Source organism: Eptatretus burgeri, chromosome 5 (assembly GCF_056783735.1).
Source record: "Eptatretus burgeri isolate ZD-2024b chromosome 5, Ebu_testis_v1, whole genome shotgun sequence".
Taxonomy (NCBI): Eukaryota; Metazoa; Chordata; class Myxini; order Myxiniformes; family Myxinidae; genus Eptatretus; species Eptatretus burgeri.
Window position 1 is genome coordinate 72,541,599 of NC_140965.1, and position 23,861 is coordinate 72,565,459.

At 43.1% G+C, this 23,861-nt stretch overlaps 1 protein-coding gene across 1 annotated transcript in view; it reads left to right on the forward strand.

Moving 5' to 3' along the window:
* Positions 1–23,861, forward strand: part of LOC147026685 (glutamine synthetase-like) — a 52,071-nt gene that overhangs the window by 9,869 nt on the left and 18,341 nt on the right. Inside the window, exons 4-5 of the mRNA XM_085882387.1 lie at positions 8,797–8,924; positions 16,293–16,492. Coding sequence (XP_085738513.1) covers positions 8,797–8,924; positions 16,293–16,492 — 328 coding nt within the window. The remainder of the gene's footprint in view (positions 1–8,796; positions 8,925–16,292; positions 16,493–23,861) is intronic.

A 23,861-nucleotide genomic window follows, 5' to 3' on the forward strand; every position in this document is an offset into this window, starting at 1 on the left:
CGCCATCACACAACAACCACCAACCGCAACGCCGCTTCACAACAACAACAACGCCAACAGCCACGACCTTTACCTTCACAACTCGCTCTCGCAATCATCGCATCACCACCATTCCAAGCGTCACCGTGGCCAGGGACCGCCACTTTAGACCCTCCACCACCTTTGCCTCTCCTTCTGCCGCCATCCCCGCACCGCTTGTGGGCACCGATCCTTGACTCGTACAGGGCGCGCGCTGAGCCGCGGGTACAAAGAGCGGCCTTTCCGAGGGGAAGTCGGATCAGGAATGATTCACGCCCACTTCCGATCCGTCCAATCATTAAGCGCGGGGCGATTTGGCCCCGCCTCCAGGCACGTCGGAGTTGAATTGATATATGCAAATTCGCGGATCAGGAATGATTCACGCCCACTTTTCCTCCATCCAATGGGCGAGCGTGGCTCCGCCCCCGAGCCGATCCTGATCCAAAAATCTGCATATGGTTTCTCCTTTCGCACTATAAAGCGCCGAGCGCGGGGCGAATTGAGTGAGTTGAGAGTTTCTGTTTCGGGCTTGGGCGAGTTGGAGAGGTGTGGCAACGGCAGCGGCAGCGGCAGCGGCAGCGGCAGAGAGAAGAGTTTCTGTTTCGGGCTCGGGTGCGTTGTGGCGGCGGCGAAGCGTGGCAGCAGCAGCAGTCAAGACGGGGTTCGGAGTCTGTCGGGGAGCTGCGGAGAGGGGAGGCCGGGAACGCGGTCGAGGTCGCAGTGGAGTCGCTCGTCGCGGGACCCAAGCAAGCCAGATATCCTCTTTCCCCAGAGCATCAACAACCCCCCCTGTTTCCCCCTGCGCTGAGATAGTGCGAGAAGGGGGCCCCATTCCCACCCCATTCCAGGCAGTGCCAGCGAGGCCCGCGGAGGAGCGCGGAGTCGGGGCACCGCCGCCATTTTGCGGCTCATCACCAGACGGGTAGGCTCGACGCGGTCTCGGCCCCAGGCCCGTCTGCCCCCTTGTAGTTGAGGGTGGCCCCTTTTTCTTTTGCTTTGGAGTATATGTGTTGTCGGCGCCGTCTGTAAAGTAAAACTGTGTAAGTGTTGCCGTGTGCTCGCGTAGTCGGTAGTAGATCTGCATTGTGTTTCTTTTGTTACATTTGCTTTTGGTGCATAATTGTTGTTACTTTTACATTTGCTTTTGGTGCATAATTGTTGTAATTGTATATGTGTGCTTTCCGTTTGCCGCGGAATAAATGTGAATTATGTTGAATTGTTTTTCCCGTTTCGCTTCGTCTTTTCTTTAATTGAATCTCTATCTTACTTCACGTAAAGGGTTGGTCGTGGGCTAAATACGCCCAATAATTAATCGGAACCGTCGAGGTTGACGATAACACCGCTCGGTTATCCCGATAGTACGGAACGGGTCGCTTAAAGTGGCCCGTGTCCGAAGTCGAGCTGCGGCGAGGTGCGATCGCCCGGTCTACCCTCCGTGTGGGTACTTAGGTAGGTCGAATTTGGCGAGCAACCCTATCCCACGCGGGGGGCCGATTGGCACGATTGTGGTGAAGCCGAAAGACCCACCCGTGACTAGTTCCAGGCGTTAGTCTGAGAGGGTCACGACGGAATTGTCCGTCCGGTGGGCGACGTGCCGCGATTCGAGTTACGTGGCCGCTCGCACGCCGGCGGGCGCGAATTCGCAACAATATATATATATATATATATATATATATATATATATATATATATATATATATATATATATATATATATATATATATATATCTCCCTCATACTATCTCGACTTTGATATCCCATCCATACTTCTGGGGTCGGGCTGACAGGATGGTATCGAGCTATGCACACTCACCTCTAAGCTGTTTCGCCTGGGTTTGAATATTGTCACAGCTATAAGCTGTCCTCCTGGTGTTTCACATGCAGGGTGATTCGTCAATGTGTGTGCCATCCCTCGGATGGATGTCAAACAGGCGTCCCGTCTGCTGGCATTAGTTGGTGGACGTTAAAGGTGTCCTTCCACAAAGAGAAGGCGAGCTATTGCCAGCACCATGGCCAAATTCCTATCCCAACTACTGCTGGGAAGGCAATGGCAAACCACCGAATATAACCCTTGCTGAGAAAGCTGCTTCGGCAGCACCGACGCTCTCTGAAGAGTCCGGTACATGTGCATTCGAGGGAGAGGTATGTATGTATGTATATGGAAAGAAAGAACCCGTCCGTATTTCGAGGGGAATTCACCCGTTCATTAGGATGTGTGTGTCTTTGGTTGTTTTCTCCAAATGTGGATTTTCGAAGGTGGAACGGAGTCCTCCCAGGTCACGAAGTATCCACCTCTGTTCTGATTAGGGATCATGATTCATGGACAAAGCCATGATTGGCTCTGAGCTCACAAGACAAAAAGTAGCTATAAATCAATTTTTGTGACCATGGTCGAGGAACTACCCAAATTTTGGATATATTTTATTTGAACCTGAAATGACTTATTAGCACTTTGACAATCCTGCAGTTTCTTTTGTAAACCACTTTGAACAGAGGTATTGGGGGACAAAAAAAGCACGTTTTTGGTATTTTTGCAAATATGCTGATCCATAATTTCAATACCTACAACAATGAAACTCATTCAGGATGCAGAATCCATTATTTAGTTCGAGTAGGTTTCACGACTCTTGTATGATTAGTGGCTAAGGTATAGGTAGGTAATGGAAGAAGGTGATTTTTAGCTCACCTGGAACATAGTTCCGGAGAGCTTATGGGATGGTGCACTGTCCGTCCGTCCGTCCACAAATATTCAACTTCTTCTCTAAAACGACACATACAATTTCGATGAAACTTTACCACAACGTTCATCTCCCATGGTGCACCAAAGTTTGTTCACGCGATTAAAAATCCGAGGTCTAAGAGGGTCTACAGGGGGAGTTTATGGGAGTATGTCCCCCAAAATAGGTATTTGCTTTCTTCTCCAAAACCACACACACAATTTCGATGAAACCTTGGCCACAACTTTTATCACCTGTGATATACCACAGTTTGTTCACAGCATAAAAAAAAAATCCATTCGTGTTTACTTTCTTCTCCGTTACATATTTTGTGCGTCATACATGCCTACCAGTGGTTCCCTGGTTATCTTCTCCAGCCACGACCAGGTGAGCACCCAGGTGTATTGCCCCTATGTTTCTTTAATTGTTCTCATGTTTCATTGCATTTTAGTAGAATTAGCAAAAATTGCCACCACAAATTTTGCTGCTGTTGCCATGAAACATCAGCCCAATGTAAACATAAGTGTCTAGTTCATACACCTGGAATTTTATGCATCTATAGCTGCATGCTGCAAAGTTATTTACTCCAAAAGTAGGTTTAATCATTTCCCTGATTAATGAGTAATATGTGCTGTCGAGGGCATATCTGTGGCTTTGAATTTCACACTCTACCATCTTCAATGACTATGTCAGGTGGCTGAAATTATCTGTGGTGAATTAAGATAAATGGAAACTTCATTGCCCGTTTCTCTGTCACTCTTCGGATATAATTAATAGGTTTATGAGGACAGGAGTATAAAGGCTGCTCCCTCTGAATCCATACAGGTCGGCTTCAGAAGATGCTTTCTTCGAATCTTGGGGCCTGCAGTTGCATGTTTCATTCTCTGTCATGCTACGAGTGGACTGGCATGGGTCGCCCTGTCTGGCAAGGGGTTAGGTCAAAGATGTATACATATCATGACGTGTAGATCGGTGTACATTTCAAAATCTGGAAAGTGATGGCAAAATGTGTCAAACAATTCCCATTGATTGATTAAATGCTGCACCGCCACAATAATTCGCACGAGAAATGTGCAAGTTCAGTGTTAAAAACCTGAAAAGAGTTTGAGGAACGGAACTCCGACTGTTCAATGAATGTATTGGAAAGAGAGCATTTAAGCACATGAATACTGACTTGCATGTTGTTTGCTCAAAACCATACTCTGAAAGTTAGATCTTCTGAAACAATGTTTAGCAGGAATTGCTATCTACAGTTGAAGGCACACAATGCCAAAAGTTTAAGCAAATGTTCGGAAGAAAATACCAAAGGTAATGTCGGACAAGCCAAATTATTTCTGCAACCCTAACTTGAAGTTTGATTTTCTATTAGAAATACTAATCGTCATCAGAGAGGTCACTCTCATCCACATCATACTTCTGAACAGGAAAAGTTTGTGGCACAACAAGAACATTTCTTCGAATCACATAGCTTTTTCTGGCATGAACAATGAAGGTGCTGCGGAAGGTCTTGTGGTATCGGGTCGTCAGTCACCCAGTGAATTGCATTCCTGCACCATCCATGCACCAGCCATATCCAACAAGATTTGGAAGTTTCTGTTTTCACCTGGAATTGCCTGAACTGAGCAAAAGGTGAACAAAAGCTGTTTCGAAAGTCAAAATGATCGATTGTGATGTGCAGTAACCATGTTGTCTCAACAATCCATGGAGATGTGTCGACCGCGTCAAATGATGGATGGTCAACTCAAGACATAAGGCTTTTGGTGTTGCCTTGGCTCCTTTGAATTGAAGATAAACAATATCCTGAAGCAAGGACACCAATTTCAAATGAACCTTCGCAGAGACCTCAACATCGTGATCGATGGTGGGCTCATCTGATACATCGACCGTCCAAGCTACTAAATTGTACAGTGCAGTGAGCACCAAAGATTCAGCAGCTTTTACATTCGGTTCAGCAGGTGTTTGATGCCACGGCCATTCAAGTGGGTTGTTCGGGAACATTTCCTGATGGAGGACCACACCTGCTGAGAAAAGATTGTGCAGAGATTCCACGAGCTTTCGCTTAACGAGAGATTTCTTGGCTTCAATTGCAGTGGTAATCTCACTTTCAGTCTCTGTTTGAGTGCTTGATGACGGCAACTTCTCCAGCACATGACCAGTGTCAATCGACTCGACATACACCATGTCACTCATGTACCATTTTGATGATTGGTGAAAATGCAGTTGTGAATATTTATATTGATGACGATCCTTCAACTGTGAAGTCTTAAAAAAAAGAATTCTTCAATCAACAAATAAATATAATATATAAAGAAATATTAATTCACGGGCCGGTGTTAGTGTGTTTGTCGCGCTACTCGTCCTCCAGTTCTTGGCCGATTACATCCAGAATTGCTCTGGAAGATCAGCATGACCCCAATTGATGCATCGGTGTGTTTTTATCTTTGCTGGTGGTCTAGGGAGTGGAGGGGAACTCAAATTCTCCATGTAAATGTGCATCGTGTCGTGCCGCCTCCAGGTGGGGAAACAAGTCTCCACCATTTGCAGCATAGTATTCTTGTCCCCACATTTTCCAGTGCAGTGAGGTGTTTTGAATTACAAGCAGTGGGCATGTTTTTGCTTCTTGCACCAAGCCCGGATGTATTCCCCTCGCCGAAGGATAGGGTATAGCATTTGGGTCCGTTTGTTTGTCCGCACAGAACTTTCGTGTTTCTCTCCACAACTACTTGTCGGATCAAGACGAAATTTTCACCATTGGTGCGACTACTCGTGTAGAATGTTATTATGATAATTATGATGTTGAAGGTCACGTGTTGTGGCAGCCATGTTGGAAAAATTGGGAAAACTTTGGACCTCTATCTCTGAAACCACACCAAGGAAAAAATTAAAATCTGACACATAGAAAGTACTCCTCATGGGGAATAAGTGTGATGTTATTTTTTTATGATGTCATAGGTTCCTTCGTTATGACGTCATACTTGCATATGTGGAACGCTACATCCGATCAGTATGAAAATTTTTGAGGGTCATCAAGAAATAAAATATTCCTGGTGTTAGCATAATTCTGTAATATTTATCATAGGTACACTTCAACTGTGAAAGACGGAATCTAAAACAAAATCCTGAAAATCACATTGTATGATTTTAAAATAATTAATTTGCATGAAATAAGTATTTGATCACCCACCAACCAGTAAGAATTCCGGCTCTCACAGACCTGTTAGTTTTGTCTTGAAGAAACCCTCCCATTCTCCACTCATTACCTGTATGAACTGCACCTGTTTGAACTCGTTATCTGCATAAAAGACAGCTGTCCACACTCAATCAATCAGACTCTAACCTCTCCACAATGGGCAAGACCAGAGAGCTGTCTCAGGACATCAGGGACAAAATCGCAGACTTGCATAAGGCTGGGATGGGCTGCAGGACAATAGGCAAGCAGCTTGGTGAGAAGGCAACAACTGTTGGCGCAATTATTAGAAAATGGAAGAAATTCAAGATAACAGTCAATCTCCCTCGGTCTGGGGCTCCATGCAAGATCTCACCTCGTAGAGCCTCAATGATCATGAGAAAGGTGAGGGATCAGCCCAGAACTACACGGCATACCTGGTCAATGACCTGAAGAGAGCTGGGACCACAGTATCAAAGAAAACCACAAGTAACACACTACGCCGTCATGGATTAAAATCCTGCAGCGCATGCAAGGTCCCTCTGCTCAAGCCAGCGCATGTCCAGGCCCATCTGAAGTTTGCCAATGACCATCTGGATGATCCAGAGGAGGAATGGGAGAAGGTCATGTGGTCTGATGATACCAAAATAGAGCTTTTTGGTTTAAACTCCACTCGCCGTGTTTGGAGGAAGAAGAAGGATGTGTACGACCCCAAGAACACCATTCCAACCGTGAAGCATGGAGGTGGAAACATCATTCTTTGGGGATGCTTTTCTGCAAAGGGGACAGGACGACTGCACCGTATTGAGGGGAGGATGGATGGGGCCATGTATCGCAAGATCTTGGCCAGCAACCTCCTTCCCTCACCAAGAGCATTGAAGATGGGGCGTGGCTGGGTCTTCCAGGATGACAACGACCCGAAACACACAGCCAGGGCAACTAAGGAGTGGCTCCGTAAGAAGCATCTCAAGGTCCTGGAGTGGCCTAGCCAGTCTCCAGACCTGAACCCAACAGAAAATCTTTGGAGGGAGCTGAAAGTCTGTGTTGCCCAGCGACAGCCCTGAAACCTGAAGGATCTGGAGAAGATCTGTATGGAGGAGTGGGCCAAAATCCCTGCTGCTGTCTGTGCAAACCTGGTTAAGAACTATAGGAAACGTCTGATCTCTGTAATTGCAAACAAAGGTTTCTGTACCAAATATTAAGTTCTGTTTTTCTGATGTATCAAATACTTATTTTATGCAATAAAATGCAAATTAATTATTTAAAAATCATACAATGTGATTTTCAGGATTTTTGTTTTAGATTCCGTCTTTCACAGTTGAAGTGTACCTATGATAAAAATTACAGACCTCTACGTGCTTTGTAAGTGGGAAAACCTGCAAAATCGGCAGTGTATCAAATACTTGTTCTCCCCACTGTGTATATAAAACCAATTGAAGAGTTTTTCACCATGACCATTCCAACAGGATAAGTTTGCTCAGATTTAAACCTGACTTACATGAATCATGAACTGACCTTTCTCTTTTTCTGATAGACTATTGTGTATCCTCAGTAACAAATTTTGTGGTGCTTACACACACACACACACACACACACACACACACACACACACACACACACACACACACACACACACACACACACACACACACACACACACACACACACACACACACACACACACACACACACACACACACACACACACACACAGTCCCCATTCATTATATGGAGCAAGATACCTTTGTCACCCTTGTCTATTGCTGCTTCACATTGCTTACTGAAAGTGAAACAATAATTGGTCATGAGACTTTTACCTTTGTACGAGCACATTATACAATGCACAGGTTTCAAGCCAATTGCAAATCATATAGAATTGAATGGGAATTTACTGAACATGCATTCTGTTATATTTGAAGCATGGGATGTCGAGCATAAAGACTGGCAGGATAGCCGAGACATAGTCACACTTGCCTCTAAGCTGTCTCGCCTGGGTTTGAATCCCGACCCAACTATAAACTGTCATCTCGGTGTTTCACAGGTAGGGTGAATCATCAGTGTGTGGATCCTGCCTCGGATGGACGTGAAACTGGGTGTCCCGCCTTCCGGAATTAGTTGGTGGATGTTACAGATTCCATTGGATTCTCAACCAATAGCAGGGTAGAAGAACACTTGGAAGGAAATTGGTGACTTTGGAAATTGCTTTTGGAATTCATCAATTACATCTTTAAAGTGGCAAAATTTAGAGATCTTTAATGTTTCTACATTGTATTTAAATTTGAATTTTATACATGGACTACATTTTTATTTCCTACTCTTTTCAGTAGTCCATTTAATGCGGGTTTTTTTTTTTTAAACAGAAGCTAAGGTTCGTGTTGGAGCTGACACATACACACCGAACACACACACACACACACACACACACACACACACACACACACACACACACACACACACACACACACACGGACATATAGACAAATACACGAGACACAACACAGGACTGTTAGACGTGGAGGAGACAAACAGCCACTGAGCTTGGGGGAAGTGCCACTACTTCCCAGAGCATTCTGGGTACCAATGACGTCACAAGACCGGTGCTGCTTTTCTCACTGCACTCAGTGGGACATTTCTGATTACTGAAAGTGAATGGATGCCAAACCTATGGGGATTGTTTGTGCTCTTCACCTTTAAAGTGCTGAATGTCCAGCAAGGAAGCAGTCCATACCATTTTTAAAGTCTTTGGTATGACTTGGCTGAGATTTAAACCACCGACCTCCCAGACTCGGAGCAGACACTCTTACCATTATTCCACCGAGTTTGGTTTTGATAAGACTTGTTTGTTTTTTTTCATCATGTGATGCAAATAATGTGATTGTTCTTTGCCTGCTGTAGGTCCATATTACTGTAGTGTGGGAGCAAACAACGCCTATGGACGAGATATCATTGAAGCTCATTACCGTGCATGCCTATATGCGGGTGTCAATATTTCTGGAAGCAATGGCGAGGTCATGCCCTCACAGGTTTGTTTTGCTTCTCATGATGATTAAAAGTGAGATTATTGGACTGGAGCTGTGGCTTGAGAGATTGAGAGTGGGGATTGAAATGGTGATCTTTTAAATTTTTTTTGTAATCCTGTTTCTTTCTTTTTTATTGAAAGACACTTGAGATCATACTTGGAAGTAATTGTTATAGGAAAGGCTTTTTGCATGTGGAAAGCCTTCGAAAACCCTCTCTTCCTTTCAACAGATCATTTGCTATTGTTGTACACGACCCCCATCCCATTGACAGGCAGAAACTGCAGCTGCATCACTCTCTGCCTATCTGTAATATATTTGAAGTTGGTCTAATGATTGAGAAAATGGCTTTCAATCCTGGCAAGTCTCTTGTCTCACCCTGTCACTCTGGAAAGATCGTAAAACAAACTCGTCTGTTGATTCCCATGGCCAGCCACTGGTAGTGGCGGCATTAGTCATTTGGCAGCCCCATGCAAAACACAATTTAGTGGCTCAGTGGGAGTCCCTATCATCATTCTATAATTTCCAACTTGATGTCTCTCTGTCTCTGCATGTCTGTGGCTGATGCATTCTGTAGTTCGTTATCCAAACCTACCAGGGGGACTAATTGTGTCATAAGATAAAGGTTGTCGCTACTTTGTTTGCCCCAACCCCTCATACCCCCCTCCCCCCCCCCCCCCCGGGGTTCTGAAGATGGAGCTGATGCAAATTCTCCACCGCTTGTAGTGTAACGAAAATTAAGTTAAAGTTGGATTGCCTTCTGTTGAGCTATACTTCGCTTTCCAGCGTTGTTGCGGTAATTTCATTTCATCTGCATCTGATGGGATGGCCGAGTGGTGTATGAGGTCTCACAATAAAGTTCCAGGACTGATGTTTTTTTTTCTCGACAGGTGGCAGGCCATAACCTTGGCTAATTGGATGTGCATCATAATCTTCCTGTCAGTACTGTTAGCCAGTGTATCAATCAGTTGTACAGCAGACCTTCCCCGTTCGTGGGGGTTACGTTCTTGAAAAAACCCGCATTGGACAAAACCGTGATGCACAAAGTTAAGACCTTCTGGGGGAAAATAGAGTTAGGGAACCAACTCTAAAATTTATCGACTTTTTTGCCTAAGCTACAGTTGTAAAAATGAAAAACACTTAAAATTGTACTTACTTTTGATGATTATGATGATGGTTCGAGGTTATTGAGATGACTTCGACGTCCCTGGCTTTGAGTCATCAGGGTCATTAGACATTGTGAAGGAGGAGGTGATCCGTGTCTGCTTTGCCTTGTTCTGCATATTCTTATAGACCTCTGTATAAGTTGTCATGACAGCATCCATCTCACGCTTGAATTTCAAGCACCTCCATGAAGATGAGCTTGCAAGGTTTTCATTCTGCTTTATCCCAAACGCTCTCTTTCACGATCCTCAACTTTATCTTATTTCCCCCTCCTCGCTTCAAATCAAACAAACAAATATTTTCACTCGAAAAAAAAAATACTCATGAACTCATTCTTCCTCTTATTTCCTTCCTTGGTTTATTCTTTATTTATTCCTTTCTCATTACCTCCCAATTGAACTAACATTCCTCATAATTGAATTAATTTGCTTCTTTCTTTAAAAGTTTTCAATAACATTTTATAATGTTTAATTTGACTTATTTCACTAAAATCCCACATGTTTTTCTTCATAACTATTTACTGTCATGAACACCCCACAATTAAAAGACTTGCGAAAAGTAAATCATGCAATATCACACGATAACCAAACGAGCTCACATGATTACAGTCCGTGCAGCACGATATCGAAAGAGCAACTGAGTCTGCGATGGAGGGCAGCGTGGAGCTGTGAGGTGGGACAGTGATTTGGGGTTGTATATTCCCCTCCCAGATCGCAACAGAGCAAGCAAGGGACCCATGCTGCTATTGGCACATTTTACCACAATAATTAAAACCGCGATAGAACGAAACCGCGATGCGGAAACCCAATGTTCGGGGTGGGCCTGCTGTATTTTGTGGCCGTGCTGGGGTTTTGTTCCAATTATAAATGTTGCAGTCATGTTCTGGAGATAAACGACAAATTTATGGGACCGAGAGTCATCGTTAAGTTTTTGGTAAAACAGCGAAAGTGGCACAGGCAATATCAAAAAGTTGAAGCTGGTGTACAGGGAAGACACATTGTCCAGATCGCATGTGTTTGAGTGGGCCAAGAGGTTTATGGATGGCAGAATGGACGTGAATGATGACGCATGGTCAGGATGCCCCTTGATTATTACCAAAACGGACAAAAATGTCGAAAGGGTGAGAATGTTGGTCCGATCTGTGACCGACGTCCAGAACTCCAATGAACGGAACTCATTTTGCATCAATAAAAGAGATCCAGGGAGCTGTGACCAATGAGCTCAATTTTATCCTTTTAGATGACTTCCAAGGGTGCTTTGAAGCATGGCAGCGATGTTGGCAAGCATGTGTAGACTCCCAGGGAGATTCCTTTGAAAGCGACCACTAAATATAATTCGTATGTTTAGAATGAATTTTTTTATTGCTTTTAATCCTGGATCTTTATTGTCGGATCTCTACACACTCGCCTCTAAGATGTCGAGCCTGGGTTTGAATCCTGAGAGAACAATAAACTGTCATCCCAGTGTTTCACAGGCAGAGTGATTCATCAATGGGTGTGCTATACCTCGGATGAACGTTAAATGGAAGTCCCATCTGCCGGCATTTGTTGGTGGACGTTAAAGATCCCATGGTGTTCTTTCACAAAGAGTAGGCGAGCTATCACCATAACCTTAGCTAAATTCCACATTCCTGTTCTAACCAGCATAATGCTGGTTGAAGTTGGTCTAATGATTGGGAAAATGGCTTTCAATCCTGGCAAGTCTCTTGTCTCACCCTGTCACTCTGGAAAGTGAAGCTCATTACCGTGCATGCCTATATGCGGGTGTCAATATTTCTGGAAGCAATGGCGAGGTCATGCCTTCACAGGTTTGTTTTGCACAGACGTGCCATCAGCCAATGATGCTACCCCGCATCCTTGTGCTGCAGACGAATGAAGAACAATCCTTAGCTGCTCCAACGCAGTTCTGATTTTAAAAACAGTAATGTTCCACCGTGGCACACGTGGGTTAGTCCATTTACAAATGAGGGTTTGTTTTGTTCATCGTACAATTAATCATAATGTGGATTTGCTCAACAATATCAGTTTGAATTGACATTAGGTGTTTTCCTCATTTTATTGTCATTGTTGTTGCATTTGTGTACATTAAAGGTAGTTGTTATTCCACTTAACCTGCTTTCTCTACTAACCTCACCCCCTAATTTTGTAATAGTCTTGTCCACTTAAACAACAGAGCGAAACTCCCCCCCCCCCCCCCCGATTCATCATATGACATTTTTATTTCCCTTGAGTTGGAGCGTTCCTTTTACTCTGTATTTAACACCACTCACAAAATGATGTATTTTGACAGAAAAGTGAAACTCCCCTACCACCACCCTCGGGGTGGGTGGGGGAGGCATCTCTAGAGATTGTGTACCACGATTGGTCGCATGGGGGCCCTTGTTGCCTCAGGGCCCCATGCAATTGCATGGGTTGCATAGTCCTAACGTCACTTCTGGCCACTGTAAGAGGTTATGAAGGTTAGCGATGACCTCTCCTGGAATGACCACATTGCATAGCTGGCTTCCAAAGCCAGCCACAATCTGAGAATCCTCCATTATTCCAAGCAATTCCTTAAAATCAGCCCACAAAGCCATTGTCCATTGCTCTATGGAGTATGGCACTCCCCTCTGAACTGGTGCTCCAGCATCATGTGTGTCTCTCCTCGAGTATGGAATCTAAAGGTCTCGGTATTATTCACATCTTTTGCCATGAGGCCAATGTACAAGGCCTGTTGTTGATTCCTTTTCTTATTGTGTCCAACTGGGCTGATAGGATGGCCTAGAATTGTGCACACTCACATCGAAGCCATCTAGTCTGGATTTGAATCCTGACCCAACTATAAACTGTCATCCCAGTGTTTTACAGGCAGGGTGATTCCTGAACGTGTGTACCATCCCTTAGATGGACCTTAGACTACCATACCATCTGCCAGCATGATTTTGTGGATGTCAAAGACCCTACGGTGCCCTTCATGAAGAGCAGGATAGCGTGCCTGCTCTGACTACTGCTGTGAAGGCAATGGCAAATCACCCAGTATAACCCTTGCTCAGTAAGCTGCTTTGGCAGCACCAATGTGAAACTGAGGAGGTGTTACCTGTTTCTGCCAAAGAAAAGATCAAGCTCTATAGAAGGAGGATCTTCTTCTTCTTCTTTCGGCTGCTCCCGTTAGGGGTCGCCACAGCGGATCATCCGTATGATCCGCATAGTGATTTGGCACGTTTTACGCCGGATGCCCTTCCTGACGCAACCCTGGTCGCCTCTTACGACACAGGGATATGGTACACCAATTTTAACCGGGGTATACACCGGGCCCAGTACACTGGTACTCATTTCGCCGACCTCGGAAGGATGACAGGCCGAGTCAACACCCTGGTGTATTAATTCAGTGGCCCAACAGGGGCTTGAACTCAGGACCTTTTGGATCCCAAGCTGCTGTCCAAACCACTGCGCCAACACCAACACCACCAGAAGGAGGATAAAGAATGAAAATTGGAGCAATGATGAGAGGGAAATCATCCTTCATTGCTGTGTCTATTCAGCTCTGGATGAGCTTTGGGAGAATGAACAGCAGGGGAAAATGATTCATGGAACAGTTGAGGAAAACGAAACTAGCCAACAGATTAGAGATGGTCCCATTCTATAAATTTAAGAGGATTGAATTGATGGCACATAGGTCCCTAAATAGAAACTGAATAACAGATATAGCCAGAGGATAAGCGGCAGAAGATGAGGAGAATGGGAGCTGAGGACTCGCCGGTAGGTGGACAGAGAGGGTGCAGAGGTGACCATGGTAGCATGGGGAGAGACTAAGTTGCAGAGCTGGGGCTTGGAACACAGCATGGCACCAGAAACCCAGCGGTGGGGATGCAAAATGATGGAGGGAGGGGATACGATCCCATTGCAGGGAGTGGAGCATACCCAACCTTTGACAGACTGAGAGGCATCTGCTTAGTCAGGGAATGGGGGGGGGGATAAGGACGGGAGGGTTGGATATTCATGGGCAGGAAGAGGAGGGAGAATGGCAGAATGGGGGAGAGGAAGAAGACAAGAAAGATGCAGAACAGCATGCACTGGATGAACAGCTGGCCAATAAAATAGAGGAGATGAGATGAGACACGATCGAGTCAATCGGACAAATGTAGATTTTGCAATGAAGAAACAAAGCACGAGCCATATCCTGTTTGGATGTCGGAAAAAAAAAAAAACTTATGTCAGAACAGCTGTACACACAAAGGCACAACAAAGTATGTAGAGTAATCCATTGTATGTTTACATACAACCTGATGATCCCATCGAGTGTGAACATTGAAAACAAAGCATTGTGACAGAATATCATACTTGGGTACCAAGAAAAGGGCACTGCTAATTGAGGGGTCACTACCCAGTGATTTTTGGCCTAAGAAATGCAGAAATCAAGAAAATGACCAAATACCAGTGTCTCAAAAATTAAGTGAAAAGATCCTGGAAGCTGAAGAGCTCTGAAATTGTAACAGTGATAATTGGAGCAATTGTAATGACAAAGAAGAACCTTACGTATGTAGATCTTGAAAACCATTCCTAGGAACATTACTACAAACTAACTGCAGTTGGAAGCTGTCCAGGTCTCAGTGACGATCCTGAAAAGAACCCTTGGAGCAAAACTTTGATGACGAGAAATCTTCACAGCTTGGTCCACGAATCATGCATGAGCCTTGCTGAAATGGGGGTGGATACTTCAAGTCATGGAAGGACTCTGTTCCACCCGAAACTCGCACTGGAGATAACATATATTTAATTATTGAGCCCTTCTCCACTGATTTTGTACCAAATAGGAAGCAGCAGACTTAACCTCAGGTGACACCAGCCTATGGTCTGGCTAATGACTGCCATTTTGCATTCAATCTGTAGTTCGATCCTGACCATGTGCCAAACATGGAATTTTTTGGAGTGTCAGGATAAAGCCAAGTCCTCATCATTGGGGTTCTGCTCTTTCTCAGATTGCAACTGAAAATGATCTTGGTCACCACCAATCTGACATACCACTGATGCAAAATCAAAGCTCAACCAACCACCCTAACCCTTAATCATCATGGCTTCCATTATTCTCGATAATCATTATCTTGGTTCACTTGATCATTTTTTCGGATACTTATTTATGAATGCAAAAAATTCCACAAATTTACCCCTGCTCAGTACGATTATGCATTGAAACTGCAGTCAGACATCCTTTCTCATCGACCGATTCACTCCTGGCCTTTTTCATCTAATCCGAGAGCTTACCAACAATACCATTCATGCCCATTTTCTTTGCCATGCAAAGTCTGTGTTCATGATGAAACATGATGGTGGAAGGAAAATAATTATCATTATAGTGAAGAAATGCACCTATTTTGGCCGTTTTCGTTGGAAACATGTGGTCCCTATGGCAAATATGTTCAGGGAAAGTGTCGGTGCTCTTTTCTGCCTGGTGGCTGTCTTTGAGTATGGTTCTCATCCTTGAGGTTGCAATCTGCACAAGAACCACATTTCTGCGGTCAAATGGAAGTGTTTTATTCGTGATTAGCCACATTGCTTTGAAGTTGCATTGTGTTTAGCTCATAAACACGCCATATATCTGTCTGTATGTACTGTAACCCTTTTGTCTGCAAAATGCTAGAGGATCCCCTCAATTCCCATCTGGTATCATGATTTCCTTGCATGGTTCGTTGAGCAGCTGCACTCCGAAAGTGCTTTTCATGCACTTGGCTTGCAAAATAAAATGTGATTCTTTATTGATGGCAGCAGCACAGCTGTACCCCCAAAACGTCAGCGTTTCAATGCACAAGTAAATGTACTGTCAGGGTCAAAAAGTTTTTCGTATGACCATGACGTGAAACGGTCCTTTTCTATGGTATTTTCCAGCTGGTCTCTCTCTCTCTCTCTCTTGGTGGTGGGTGTTTCCTGATGCCATTTGATAAGTTCCGAATGTTTTTTGGCTTGGAAAATGTGAGTGGAGGAAACTTGACTGTGTGACTAACACTCTTAGCTTTAACCTGTTTGGCTGCCATTTCATGTCATGCCCATTTGTGAGGCCTGAAATGTTGCACACGTGACTCATTCCACAAATAACTTTTTGTACCTTTGTTGGAGCAACCCAATTGTACCTCAAGCCATGCATCTGGAGTGATAATAGTGAGCTAATTATCTTACAATCTACAATATTGCAAGTGTGAGTGTGATATTTATTTATTTATTTATTTCCTTTTTTCAGTGGGAATATCAAGTTGGTCCATGTGAAGGAATCGAAATGGGGGACCACCTTTGGATATCACGTTTCATCCTGCATCGTATTTGTGAAGACTTTGGTGTCATTGCCACATTTGACCCAAAACCAGTTGGTGGAAACTGGAATGGCTCAGGATGTCATGCCAACTACAGCACAGCATTGATGAGAAAAGAAGGAGGCATGAAGTAAGATTTTCTTGAACTTTTCTTTGAAAACATAAATAACTGTGCCCCTTTTCTTTCCCATAACATTCGGTGTTACCAACACGTGATGTTGCAAAATACCCTCCAGCGATTGTTTAATACAAAAAATGATACCAAATGCATGAATAAATATACGCTCCACACATTTCACATTGATGACATTAAACACCTACAACTTTGCTTACTTGTCCATAAAAAATAACGAAATAGTATGTAGTTAAACTATAAACCAAGTTCAAATAAATTAAAGGAAAACTAGAATGGCACTCTTTTACATTGCGATGCCCACAGATATGCCTCTGCCCACATTATTGCATCATTTATACATTGGACCAAGTTTTATTTAAATCCCTGAACCCAGATTCAAAAAATGAAATAACTCGGGCTGCCATACCATGCATCCGATCTGGTTGAAATTTGAAACATATATCTTCCCCATGACGACGAGATCATAAATGTGAAGTTTCACATCGATCGATGAAGCGGTTCAAGAGAAATAATTTTTTTAAAGATGTTCGTTCAATCCAATATGACTGCAGGACCATGTGACCTATCAATTATTCATGAACACTCTGGTATCCCCAAGACTTGAGGAACATGTGTGTGAAGTTTTCCTTCAATCTGTCCAGCCATTCTGGAGAAGAATTAAAAAAATTGTATTCTTCAAAAAATCACAGCCATCAAACCACATGACCAATGGCGTCAACAATCCCCCCCCCCCTCTGCCTCCCCCCTCCACAATACAATATAGCCCTGGATGACCCTCAAAATTTTTCATACTGATCGGACAAAGCATTCGTTCGACGTATGTAATTATGACGTCATAACAAAGCCACCTATGATATCAAAAAATTCACACTTATTTCCCATGGGGAGTACTTCAATTTTTTTTTCCTTGGTGCAGTTTCAGGGATGCAGGGGTCCAAGGTTTTTCCTTTTTTCCAACATGGCTGCCATGCCACATGACCTATGATGTCATAATTAGCATTATAACATTCTCCATGAGTAGTCACACCTATGGTGAAAATTTAGTGTCAATTAGATATAGCGGTTGCATTAATAAAAACAGAAAATTAGCACGGACAGACAGACGGATAACCCACAAACATAATGCCTCTGGTGACTTTGTCAGCAGAGGCATATAAAGACTAAATCATCAGCTGTGCTGTTATCTGAGAAGGGTAACTGAATATGCAAGACCTGAAATGAAGATGTTGGAGGATGCAAAGATAATAAAACTCATAACTCCAAAATGGATAAATAGCCCAAGTCCTACATTGTTTTGTGTTTGCTTTCTCTTGTCTTTGCAATCTCTTGTACTTTGCTGGCCCGCACCAGCTCCCATAAAAGTTATATCCATTACTCTTGTCTAGTTTAATCAAGTTTATCATTTGTATAGGGTTCAGTACTTTGTTTAAGTTACGTTCAGTCTGTTTTGTGTTTTAAAAAGATCTTCAAAATTCGAAAATCCCAGTTAAAATGAATTTTAACACTCTGTAAAATATATGTTTGGCTTGTGTCTATCAAATAAAAGCTTAAACACAACATTGGAGCCATCAGGAGGAACCTGACTAGATAAAGATGGAGTAATCAGGAGGAACCTGGATAGGATTCGCATTTCAGATGCCACTCCTCTACCCTCAAACACATTCAGGTGCAGCCAAGTGAGTCGAACAGAAACAATTTGCAAGAGTTCACCTCTCCATAGACACAAAGAAAATTAAATAGAAATAAAGAACAAAGAAACATTAAGAGTAAAACACATACCAAAAACATACATAATACTAGAAGGGCACTCGGTAGAGCGCATACCTCCGCCACGTAATGCCTGATCCACAAGAACATATCGGGCCCGATACATTTTTGAAATATCATTCTACATTTTGTTTTTGGCCCAATTCTATCAATGGTGAAGAATCACTTAAAAAAATTATATTAGCCAGATCCGGATCCGGATTGGGATCTTCACTAAAATTGAATCTATTCTTCCTCGTCACACATCCAACGTGTTCACCAAGTTTTGTTTGAATCCGTCCACAACTTTTTGAGATATCCTGCACACAGACAAACCAACGAACATTCAGAAAGGAGTGAAAACATAACCTCTTTCACCTTCGGTGGCGGAGGTAACTGGAACAGCACGTATAGAGTGCATCGTCTCACCTCTTGCATTCATTATGAACAAAAAATTCCATCATTAACTGAAGACGCTACTATAATGGCCCATAAACACGTATCATCCGTGCACCCTATTATGTCACATAGTTTCTTGGCAAGGGTTATGAATGTCATAAATTTCATTCTTCACTCACATCAGTTCAAATATCAGCCATATGAAGTTTCAGATTTTTAGACAACGATAAGGATTTAAATTCAACCAATTATGGCTGGAATACCACTTCACTGATGACATCATCATTTTAATCCTATATACGCCATTATGAGTTAATGACATCTACCAAGTTTCAATTTTTTCGTTGAGCGGTTTCGAAGAAAATTATATCCAATTTTTTTTCCTTCAATCCAATATGTTTGCCATACCATGTGACCTATGACATCAAAGTTAGCAATAAAATATTCTCCATGGAGAGTTCCTCCTATGTTTAAAGTTTCGCATCGATCGGACGGACGATCAGTTGTAGAGAGAACCATTTTAAAGAGAAAATATAAGTCATGGATGCGGACACACACACACACACACACACACACACACACACACACACACACACACACACACACACACACACACACACACACACACACAAAATTAATGACAACTTAAACCTTCAACATGATTATTCGTTAATCCAGGAATACCTTTATAGATTCCTTGATACAAGTGTTGAACTTACACAGGAGTATGTACAGGCCCCAAATTAATATCCAGGCCCTCTGTTTATAATGAACTTCCTGTTCCGCTCATTCTGTACTTTTGTGAAGCACCGTGGTTGCTTGTATGTGTGTATAATTCTCTGCCTCAAGCACTCTCTGAAATGACTATCCCAACATCTCTCTACCTCAAGCACCACTGAGTTTGAAAGTTCACTTGGTCTGACTGGCAGGAACAGCAAGCTGCCATCTCACTTCAGGATTGATCTATCTCTGCTACCCCTGATATTAATGCATGCTGGGAATTCTTCCACAGACACCTGCTCTCTCTCATGCACAGATTCAACCATCTCATCTTCAAGTACGATACCCGTCCTCCCGACCATGGAAACTGAATGATGTGGTGAGGCAGTTGCCTTGAAATAACTTGCATTCTCCTCCTGGAAGGTAAATCCGAGCGAAGGCAATCTCAGATCATCAGTTCAGATGCAGATTGGGTCACTCCACTCTGGACATGCTGCTTCTGCTCTTCCAACAATGGTTGGAGGCCCTCGATCCAGCCTTGCCCCCCCTGCTCTCTCTGCGATTTGTCCCCACCACATTTCCACAGGGCGCTCAAGGTCCGCCAACAACCCCCTTCTGGTAAAACTACCAAAATCATAAATCACTGCTCACCTTAACTCTTTCATTCCTCTATTTCCCCACCTTTGGAACAAACTCTTACTCTCTCTTCAATTCCACTCTTCCCTCCAGGTCTTCAAAACAGCTGTTCACCACCACCTCTTATCTTCCCCCATCCAAATCCTCAATCTTTTCTACCCCCGATAATCCACCCAAGCCCACTTCCTTCAATTCCCCTGCTTTCCTTCCTGAAAGTCCCTGTAATGTCCATCTTCTCTTCGCCATGTTCCCCGTCCCATCCCCATCCCTCTCCCTTCCACAGTTCACCTAATGTGTCTGTTCCCCACTGTTTTGTCCCTTCCACTCCCGCCCCTCTTGTCTCATGCCCCCTTGCTGTGAGTTGTGTGTTAGCTCTCATACGAGCCTCGACAAGGTATACAAAAAAAAAATCTCAGATATCAGATCAGGTTATCTTGAGCATGTGATAGTCCAGTACCCTGCCTTGCTCTCCCCATTGTGTGCCTATGGCTTTCAAGGCCACATTCTCTCTTGGCTCACTGACCTACTCCACTCTTGTAATCAGCATGAGACTCTCAACGGGATTCTCTCATTTTATCTCTCTGTCAAGGCTTGAGTGCCCCAAGGCCGTCTTGGAACCAGTCCTCCTCCTAATTTTCATCAACAATCTTTCTAACCCTGGAAAATTATATTTATTTATTTGTTGTTGACTCCACCCTCTGCTGTAGCATCCCTTTATCTTCCCTCTAGAAAGGCCTTACTAGAATCATGAGCTGGTCAAACACTTGGAAGATGTCTTTCTAGCCTGACAAATTTCATATTCTCACTCTGTCTCTCTGAAACGACTATCTGGCAAACCCTCCCACCTACTTCTCAATCAACCTCTTGCAGAAGTTCAATCACTCAAATACTTGGCCCTTACCATCAGGCATTATCTTTCTTGGGCCAAGCACATATCTAAATTGGCCTCTAAAGCCAGTCGACTGGGCATCCTCCGTTGTGCAAGGTCTTTCCTTGGCATATCTGAACTTTTTATCGACTTATAAGGCCTCCGTCCGCAGCTTGATGGAGTATTACTCTCCCCTTTGGACTGGTCTCAAAGGTTGTCCAGAAGGGTCTTAAAGGTTTTAAAACATATAAAAAGGGTCTGAAGGTCATTGGGGTCTAAGGTGTCTCAAGGGTGTTTGAAGGTCTCAAGGTCTGAAAATGGTCAAAGGGTGTAACTGAGATGTCAAGGGTTTAAAGTTTCTGATGGGTCTTATTAATTAATGATGGTAATTAATCGATGCACTCACATTTCAATAGTACGTAATTAATAGACATACCTTCCATTGAAACATAATTAATGGACATACTCACGTTCCAATGGTACATACAGTAATTAATATACACTCACATTGCATTAATATGTAACTAGCATATACCCGTGCTCCGCACGGAGTTGAATGGGTGGAAAAAGGTGGATGAGGTATAATAGTTGATGTTATGGGAAGCTGGGGAGGGTGTCATTAGGGATGTGATGCACTATGGTTACCTGTCCTTAGTTTTCTAAAGGCCCTCCCTGTCGATGACATTTTTGGTGAGTGTCTTGTTGCTGAATAGTCATTGTGAGGAATTATTGTCTACTTTGATAGATATATAGGAGTAACCTCTTGCACGTGAAAATGCAACATATAGTTGGCCATGGGAAAACATGGGGGCTGTTAAGTATATTCCGAATTTGTCAAATGTTTGGCCCTGGGATTTGTTTATGGTCTTCGAGTATGCGAGTCTGACTGGAAATTGCATCCTCTGCAGTGTGAGTGAAAGGTTGGCGTCTGATGGGGCAAGTTTAACATGATATAGGCCGTGCCCGAGATGGAACAGGAGCAGTAATATTTTTTTTTAAAATAAATCTTTATTTTAAATACAATGTTTCTTGTTACATTTTTTTGTGTCAAATTCACCTTCTGAGGTAGTGAGCATGTGCAGAAGAGGGTTTTACATTGCAGACAGTTTTCGAGGAGTGGCATTACACCTCTCGGCGGTGACGGTCTGTCGACGACAGACGTAACTAGAGGGGGAGCACTCGGGAGAGTGCAAAACCTTTGCCGCCAATACTGCTGGGTCACTCATGTGAACCTTATATCTTATTCATTAAATATGATGTCAACAGTGCTGAGAGTTATTGTTCTTTTGTCCAACATTTTTTTGTGGGGGGGGGGGGTTGGAAATCACTTAAAACATGTAAAAATGCAAAAAAAAAAAAATTTTCTCAAACAATTTTTTTTTTGGGGGGGGGGTTGGAAATCACTTAAATATGTAGAAATGCAAAAAAAAAAAAAAAATTGTCTAACAATTTTATTCTGGGGGCGCAACAATTTTTTTGGGGGGGAGGGTTGGAAATAACTTTAAACATGTAGAAATGTAAAAAAAAAAAATTTGGGGGGGGGGGTAACAATTTTTTTGGGGGGGTTGGAAATCACTTAAAACATGTAGAAATGCAAAAAAAATTCTAAATTTTTTTGGGGGTAACATTTTTTGGGGGCGGGGTTGTAAATCACTTAAAACATGTAGAAATGCAAAAAAAATTCTAAATTTTTTTTGGGGGGGGGGGTAACAATTTTTTTGGGGGGTTGGAAATCACTTAAAACATGTAGAAATGCAAAAAAAATTCTCTATTTTTGGGGGGTAAAAAAATTTGAGGGGGTTGGAAATCACTTCAAACATGTAGAAATGCAAAAAAAATTCTCTATTTTTGGGGGGGTAAAAAAAATTTGAGGGGGGGGTTGGAAATCACTTCAAACATGTAGAAATGCAAAAAAAAAATTTTTCTCTTACAATTTTTTTTTTGGGGGGGGGACCAAGTCCAAAATTTAATGGCATGATCCTTGGACCATACCTAACCCCCCCCCCCACCAGGTTTCGTCGAAATCCGTCGAGTTTTTCCGTAATACTGTTCACAAACAGACAAACAGACAGACAAACAAACAAACAAACAAACAAACAGAAAGGGGTGAAAACAGTAACCTCCATCCATCTTCGAAGATGGCGGAGGTTAATGACGTCAGCGAATAACCGATGATGTCATGACGGAATTACGCCTCTCAGCGGTGACGTCACACGTCGCCATGCAAACGAATGTAAAAATTAGAAAATCGCCAAAATTCCCAGACCTGTCCGTCTGGCGCGATCTCACATAGCCCATGCTGTTCATTAGACCACAGAGCACCCGCATGCCGAAAATGGCGACAATCCGTCCGGCAGTTTTGGAGGAGATACGTCAAATTACGCGCAGACGTTAACAGAAATAATATATAGATTAATGGACATACTTACTTTCTCAGAGTACGTAATTAATAGACGTACTGTACTCACGTTCCAATAGTACGTAATTAATAAACGTACTCCCGTACCATTATCACCAGTATTATTATCAGTATTATCATGATTGTTGTTATAATTATAATTTTCAATATTGTCATTATCATTATTATCATTATGCACCATTTTCATAATTATTATTATCCTTATGTGCTATTATTATTGTCATGGAGCACACCACGAACAATTTTCGCATGTGCAATTAGTTTAGTGACACCTGTTGGAGAAAGGGGAGGATTACAAGCGGTGCAAAATACATTTGCTCCAACCAACCACCTTTACCCCCCTCACGCCACCCTCTCCCCCTTCCGACCACTCCTGGAGGGAGCTGTTGTTTCTTGCTATTTTTTAGCCTATACATATGGAATAGTGCAGGTGGTTTAAACACTGATCCCTGTCTAAGGGAGGGGGTACTGACACCATATTTTCTTCCTGGAGGGAGCAGATGTTACTTGTACCAGAAGTACGAGTAGAAGAGTGCCTCCAGCACCACACTGGCATATCCAGTATTCCACCAGAT